This window comes from Etheostoma spectabile, chromosome 23 (genome assembly GCF_008692095.1).
Source record: "Etheostoma spectabile isolate EspeVRDwgs_2016 chromosome 23, UIUC_Espe_1.0, whole genome shotgun sequence".
Lineage (NCBI taxonomy): Eukaryota > Metazoa > Chordata > Actinopteri > Perciformes > Percidae > Etheostoma > Etheostoma spectabile.
The window spans coordinates 14,751,954-14,759,704 of record NC_045755.1 but is presented as its reverse complement, the minus strand read 5'-3'; the positions used below and the strand labels follow the sequence as shown (position 1 = coordinate 14,759,704).

Sequence of the window (7,751 nt, the reverse complement as noted above, 5' to 3'; positions counted from 1 at the left end):
ATATATATATATATATAGGTATGTCAATGGAGGCTATATTGAAGGATTTAATATAGCCTACATTGAAACTTTTTTTTGATTATGAAACTGCTCAAATAAATATGGCTTCAGGCTCTCCACAAATGGGTGTGTCTCGGTATGCTTTCTGAATATGATGACACGGATCCGTCTTATTTGTATTTTGGTTCGCAGCACTTGAGGAAATAAATACACTGGATAAATATCTTAGACTTGGACATTTAGCTTGTAAGGTTTTCCATTTTATTCAGATACACGTTAAGAGTGGATGGTAAGGCATTTAGCCAATATTTTGGGGAGAATAGCCTAAACCACACTTGGGTGACATTTGTAATATCGTGTAGGCTATTGTATTATTTTGTATAATTTATTATGGAATAAAAGTGTAAGTCTTTATCTCTACTCTCCGCCTCTTTAAGTCTCTCCTACATCTGACTCCTTTTGGTCTTTCGGTGTTTGCACAGCAGCCTGTACTCTGCCCCACATTTTATTTGGCAATTCTCACCACCACTCGCTCGCTCGTCGCTGCGTAAAAGCTGCTCTTGGAAATGTAGTTTTTGCGCACACCGAGGTCTCTCCGAAATGGATTTTAAATCCGAACTCCTTAAGTCGATCTGGTACGCCTTCACATCTCTGGACGTCGAGAAATGCGGGAAAGTGTCCAAATCGCAGTTAAAGGTAAGCAGGAATGTATGTAGCCATATTAAGATCAGGAAACTGAGCGAGGGGCGTCCACTGGACACAGAAACAGACTGCTACCTTTTCATTTATATCACCCTTTCTGGCTGGAGACAAACCAGAGTTTATCAGTCTCTTCTGTTGCCTTTGTTTGTAGTGAAGTAGGCTAGGCCTAATAACTTAATCAACGTAATCAACGTTGCAATCAGCAAACGCCCTAAAGGTTTACACACAAATCCAAATATGTAAAAGAAAAGAAAGAAAAAAATTATTCTAACGTAATCTGCTGAGATTGGAGGTGAGGTGCAGTGGGCCAAGTTTCAGATTCAAGCTCAAAGTCCAACCTTTGTCTGTTAACCAGAAACATAAGTCTAGTGATATAATACCATCACTGTCAGCGTTTTAAATAAAAGGCAAGACAGAGGACATCAAGTTAGATCTTATTCAGCAATGTCTTCCCTCCGTTTTATTTTTTTTGTTTTGTGATGTAGCTTTCCTCCCAGTTCCTACATGCCCCATAGAAGAGAAGAATCCAGGGAATTAGCTGAAATATGTCCTAACACGCTCTGTGTGTGTGTGTGTGTGTGTGTGTGTGTGTGTGTGTGTGTGTGTGTGTGTGTGTGTGTGTGTGTGTGTGTGTGTGTGTGTTTCAGGTGCTTTCCCACAACTTGTACACAGTGCTCAACATCCCACATGACCCGGTGGCTCTGGAGGAGCACTTCCAGGATGACGATGATGGACCGGTGTCTAATCACGGCTACATGCCCTACCTCAACAAATATATACTGGATAAGGTACTGGGACTGTTGACATTGCCTTTTCAATAGCAGTTACAGACATGTTATCAGTTTATGTATGCTTTGTTTCTTTTATTGAGTTAACGTTTTTTCAATCTGAGTATATTTGTTATAGTTTTTCTTACAAATGATTGCCTTTGAATACCAATTGTTCTTAAATCTTCTCATGTCCGGTACATTTCTTAACTTTGGAAAGCACTTCATTATTAATTTTATTATTATTATTAATTATATGTGTTGTGTTGATGCTCTTTTTGGGTTAGAAGGAAAAATAATCTTATTGGTTGAGTGACTGTATATATCTATAATTTGTGTTGTTAAAACTGTTTCCATCACATAAAATTTCATTTTTCATTTCAATTATGTACATTTTTTGGTCTTTTCAGGTCAAAGAGGGCATGTTTGACAAGGAGAAGTTCGACGACCTGTGCTGGATGATGACCAGAAAGAAGAACTTCAAGGGTGTACCACAGGGCGCGCTGCTATCCGAAAGAGACTGTTTTAAGCTCTTCTGTTTATTCAACCTTCTGTCTGAGGACCGCTACCCGCTGGTGATGATACCAGAGGAGGTAAAAGATGTTGAGGATGGTGTGAAACAAGAATTTGTGGTAGGACTCAACATTGGGAGCGACCTGATTTGATGGAGACTCAAGTCCTTGATAATTTCATCTGATGGAATTTTTACACCTCTGAATAAAAAATCCAAACAACTTGTCCTTGTACATTAAGAGAAAAGGGTCACATTTGAAAAAGAATAGACTAGTGCAAATATTCCTTCCTTAACATTCACAAGGCAAATTAAGTTTAGTAGAGTAACAAATCACACGGAGAAACAAGACATCACAAAGGCTTTTCAGGCAGACATAAGGCACTTTCATTATGATTTCCTAATTGTTAGAAAGACATATGCGCCATAAAAACCCAGCTTGTGTCCCAACAAAGTCAAACCGTTAAACAATTTTTTAACAGCAGAAAAGTACAAGCAAGTAAGTTAATGAGTCTCTTCCTTCCTCCACTTCCTCCATAATGCCTACGGTTTCCTGTCGACAGAGACAAAAATAAACAGATTTTTCTACTATCAGCACAGTAGCTTTCCTCTGTAAAAGTGCAGTATATGTTGCAATAATACACTGATACAATATGTTATTTAGACTTAAAATATATCATTTTTGTAATCTTTTCTGAAAACACTTACAGCATTCTAATGCTTGAATGCTTTTAGGTGGAGTATCTCCTTAAGAAGATTTCGACAGCGATGAGCCAAGAGTGGGATGGGAAGCCATTGGAGGACTTAATATCCCAGGGTGCCACAGTGCAGGATGATGACATGTCAGTGTGGACCTTCCTGGAGCACATGGCAGCAGGCCGGCTGCTGAGGGTCACCAGTGCTGAGGCCTTCAGTCTGGCTTTGAATGAGGTCTTTCTGGAGATGTATCACAATGTCCTCAAGAGGGTGTGTATTTTCTGCATGTCCCTGTTTCTGTTTGTCGTCTTCTCGCTTGTCGTTTTTTGTCTTTCATAATATCTGTCTAATGTTTCCAGGGTTATATGTGGAAAAAGGGGCATGTACGCAGGAACTGGACTGAGCGTTGGTTTGTGCTGAATCCCTCCTCTGTGGTTTACTACGTCAGTGAGGACATGAAAGACAAGAAAGGGGAGATCCAGCTGAATAAGAACTGTGTCATAGAGGTGGGTGAGGAAATGTAATGTAAACACTATGTTTAATTATATGGTAATCAGTCAAATGTTGTGCTTTTGATGGGTTTCGATTACAGCACATAAATGCCCAAATCCTTGTATTTTAATTCCAAGCTAAACTATCTAAAATGTGTTATATTTTCTGAGTTTCCTCTTACTTTTTAGCCTATTGCAGACAAGGAAGGGAAGCGCTGTTTGTTCTGTGTGAAAACCCACAACAAAACCTTTGAGATGAGTGCGTCTGACCAGAGGCAGAAGGTGGAGTGGACTCAAGGTGTGTTGGTGTGTATTAGTATTAGCATACAAAGTCAGGAATTACATTTTGACTGCAGTGTTTTATCGTGTGTGGTCACTGGTGGTTTTTGAATTCAATTCACTGGTTTCAGATGAGACATTTTAAAAGAATAGTTTCACATCATTCAATGTTAGATGAAAAGATTGTTACCAATGAAAAGATTGTTGGGGTATTGAGCTTCTCATCTAACTTCAAGAAAGCATATCATTTTTCCACAAAATGTCAAACAATTCATCTTAGTCAAAGTCATAGTTTGGTGTCATTGTTTTTGGTGTTTGCTGCACTTCCCAAACATTGCTTGTCAATCAACTGTGTAAGTACTGATCCAGTAAGAAATATCACTCCTTTGTTCATTAATAAAACTAAAGAAACACCAACAACAGTGTCTACACTATCTACAGTTTGTCTTTTTGCTACCTCTCCAGCTATTCAGACAGCTCTCCGTCTCCAGAAAGAGGGCAAGTCTTCACTTCACCAAGAACTGAAATTGAAGAGGCGGGTCCAGCGGGAACACAGCAACCGGGAGCGCAGCCGGAGCACCCGGAGCAGCTGCAGCAGCCGGAGCAGCCAATCTGACGACTCCAATATCCAAGAGATGGAGAAGATGGAGAAAGAGAAAGACAGACAGGATTTAGAAATAGAAAGTATCATACAGGTAATAGCGGAAGGAATTATTGGAGAGGTGATTAATCCTAGCTCAGTTTTTGCCTTTTAACCTTTATCTGTGTTTTGCAGCATGCACGCGAATTAGAAACCAGACGGAGGGAGGCAGAGGAAAAAGAAAGGAGGAAACAGAGGGAGGTGCAGATGGAGCTGGAGAGGCAGCTGAAGGAGGCCGAGACGGTAAGGGAAAGTTTTCCAGATGACAACGTTTATTTACAATTCTCTAAAATGGATTTAGAGTTCTGAAAACAGCACAAAAACGTTGGCATTATAAAAGTCAGGCTTAACCTTCAGGGATTTGTAGTGGTGGATAAACGGTAATGACATTCCTGGAAAAGGGGATTCAAGAATTCAAGAATAGGTCAGTTATTTCCACTTAATTGGTGTGTGTGTGTGTGTGTGTGTGTGTGTGTGTGTGTGTGTGTGTGTGTGTGTGTGTGTGTGTGTGTGTGTGTGTGTGTGTGTGTGTGTGTGTGTGTGTGTGTGACTACTCCTAGTTGAGAGACAGCATGCAGGCAGAGATGCAGGAGAAGGAAAAGGAGGCTGAGCAACAGAAGAAGAGGATCCAGGAGTTGGAGCTGACGCAGCAGAAACTGGAGGCTGCTCTCAACATGGAGATCCAGGCTCGGCTGGAGGAGGAGAGGGCCAGACAGGAGCTGGAGAGGTAATAAACAAACCAGATGTTTTCAACATCTGACACTGTGCGTGACTTTTCTGTCTATGTATCCACAGATTTTCAATACACGGCAAATATCTGTATAGGAATTGATAGAGTAGGGTGTCACATTAACTCCATGTTGATGGGACAATATAAACATTAGTAATGTCAAAAACATATTTTTTAACACATTTTTCAACTTCTTTTATTTGTCTTTTTTATTTAGTAATAATTTATTTGGATTTTCTTAGATTTCGGGACTACTTCCCCTAATGCTTTGGGGATTGTAAACAGCAAGTATAATGTTGCCGAGTAGTTTGTTAGCAATGGGTTAAAACCATAGTTGTTTATCCCTGGTTAAAACTCAACCCGTATTTGTTTACATTTTTGCAATTTGACCCTATTAGCAGAATGCCAAATTAGCTATTAGCAGTCCCTGTTTACAGTCTACCTATGGATGTACAGACAAATATTACTGGATTACTTTGATACTGAAGAAAACTTTAAACATGACAATTCTCAGGCAAGTTCTGTAAACACATTACTGGATGTTCATTCACGATTTATACGGCCATCATAGATAATGGTATTCTCATGATGTAGACAACAATACTCAGTAGACATAAGTAGTCAAACTGAATCTAAGTGAAGTGTCTTTGTGTTTAGATTTGACTGACTGCAGTTCTTGCTCTTCTCTTCTCCAGGTTGCTGCAGGCGGAAGAAGCAAAGAAGAAGCAGTTCCAGCTCCTCCAGGAGCAGCAGAGGGCATTGCAGTGCCTCAACACCATACTGGAGGCCTCAAACGGCAGTCCAGAAGAGAATACCCCCTCAGCTCTTCACTCTGCCTCTCAGGAGCTCCAGGATCTGCAGGCCTCTCGCCAGAGGAGCCACCAGCACCTGGAGGTAAACTAGAGATAGTTTGGATTGGCTCAGTGTGCAGCATGTTTAATCATGATAATAAAAAAACACTCATGAGAAACCACTTGTTTGATATTCTTATTTCAGGAGGTACAAGAGAAGCTGAGATATGCTAGTCAACACGTACGGCACTGGAACGTCCAGCTGAACCGCCTGATGACACCCATCAGTCCTGGAGGTGCAGTATGAGCTCAATCTGGTCTGTTTGGGTCTTTAAGGGGCAACACAATATATTTAATTAGGTTACTTTAAGGTTCAGTCAGCAAATATGCGCCCTACTGAACTTGACAATAGGACTACAACATGAATTAAATTTGAATTTACAGGATATTATTAACAATATTGATCATACTTGCGGAAATGTATTTTATGTTGGGGGTGCAGCGGCCTACGTACATAGGCCTACATACTAATATGTGCCTGTGTGTGTGTGAGTGTGTGTGTGTGTGTGTGTGTGTGTGTGTGTGTGTGTGTGTGTGTGTGTGTGTGCCGTGTTATACAGGTGCGTGCCTGCCCTTGTATGCGGCAAGCAGGAGAGCAAACAGTTTTTTGCTATAGTGAAAACAAATATGGATGGAACAGAATATTTTGTTACATCGATACATGTTACAATACATTTTGACAATTCTCTGTTATTGGAAATGTTTGGATCACAGCCACCCCTGGAATATACAAATTGTAATATCTAATATGCACACACATATAAATAGCCTATATATGAACTAATATTACTAGAATTATTTTTTTCTAATGTTCATCTGGATCCAGAAATGCATCAAAATACAGTCATGGCAAACATATGCTAGAATTTGTTCCTTAAAAAAGTATCGTAGTATTGAAAACTGCAATGATGCTTGTTAAGAAATCTCTTAAAAATAGATCTGGATCTGCGTTAAAGGAAGGGTTTATTTAATGGACCATGGTCTAATTTCCCACTACATTTGATTAAAAACTGTTCACAATTGTTTGAGATATTCAGCTAACAAGCTAACAAACAAATTAATCTGAATTAAAACCTACTTTTGCAATCCTGACCTAAAACTCAAATGTATCACGGAGCATCACAAAGATAAAACATTGTTGTTAATGGTTGTTGTTTTTTTGTTGTTTTTTGTAGAACGTTTGGGAAATCGCCTAACATCAAAACGCATGTGTCCCAAAAAGGAGGGAGCGCTGGCCAGTAATGAGTTTATCTCTAAATTCAAGATAGGAGCTGATCAAATCAACCAGATGCCAGAAGACAGCGAGACGCTGGAGGAACAGCTGGAGGCTGCGAACCTGTCAGATGGATCAGAAAAATCACAGGCAAAACCCAACGGACAAATGTGATTACCCTGTTGACGGTTTCAAATCCACAAGTTCAAATCTGATAGAAGAAATTCTTGTTTAAGACAGAGAGTGGAAAGTGAAAAGTTATTTACAATACATAGAAGAATCTGTGCAAAATACATTTTATATTTATATTTTGAAATGCAGACTAAGAAGGACAGTGAGGAAGAATCACACATTGTGATGCAGGATTTAATGAAACACATTTGACAGATGAACTGAAATACAGTTTTGTACAATAAAATTTATTGGTGAATGATGAAATGTCATTTTGTGATATTGATCATATTCGTGTGCAACACATTTGAATTACTACTATCTCTCTCCTACAAAATATCGCTATCAACATCAGACTTCCTGAAGTTGATTTGAATTCAAGATCAGTCAGTCTTCTCTCGCAAGTTTTCTGTTGCAACATAACAACTGAACTCACAGTTAGTTATGTACAGTTGTGTTCAAAATAATAGCAGTCCAACATCACTAACCCCATAAATCATTTTTTGGAAGAACTGATATTTCTTCATGACAAATAATTTACTAGTAAGTATGGCAGAGTCATAGAAAACCAACAGACCCAACAGTCGTGACATGCATGCTGCTCATTCTGTATAATAGAAATCTGTAATTGAAAGGGCCATGTTCAAAATAATAGCAGTGTTGTATTCAGTTAGTGAGGTGATTGATTCTGTGAAGAAAC

General features: G+C 39.3%; 1 protein-coding gene across 1 annotated transcript; it reads left to right on the top strand.

Moving 5' to 3' along the window:
* The first annotated feature begins 201 nt into the window (after positions 1–201).
* def6c (DEF6 guanine nucleotide exchange factor c) lies at positions 202–7,323 on the top strand. The gene is made up of 12 exons (XM_032505322.1): positions 202–696; positions 1,350–1,490; positions 1,880–2,062; positions 2,716–2,946; positions 3,036–3,182; positions 3,357–3,465; positions 3,912–4,141; positions 4,222–4,329; positions 4,647–4,813; positions 5,512–5,710; positions 5,813–5,903; positions 6,843–7,323. Exons 1-12 carry the CDS (start codon positions 601–603, stop codon positions 7,052–7,054), a joined length of 1,914 nt encoding a protein of 637 aa, XP_032361213.1. The 5' UTR covers positions 202–600; the 3' UTR covers positions 7,055–7,323.
* The last annotated feature ends 428 nt before the right edge of the window (positions 7,324–7,751 follow it).

What these genes read in the sequence shown, in the direction of transcription:
- def6c (XM_032505322.1), top strand. Translation starts at nt 601, where the DNA reads ATGGATTTTAAATCCGAACTCCTTAAGTCGATCTGGTACGCCTTCACA. An exon ending in GAAGGTGGAGTGGACTCAAG is followed by an intron (nt 3,466 to 3,911) that starts GTGTGTTGGTGT and finishes CTACCTCTCCAG; the next exon opens with CTATTCAGACAGCTCTCCGT. An exon ending in GGAGCCACCAGCACCTGGAG is followed by an intron (nt 5,711 to 5,812) that starts GTAAACTAGAGA and finishes TTCTTATTTCAG; the next exon opens with GAGGTACAAGAGAAGCTGAG.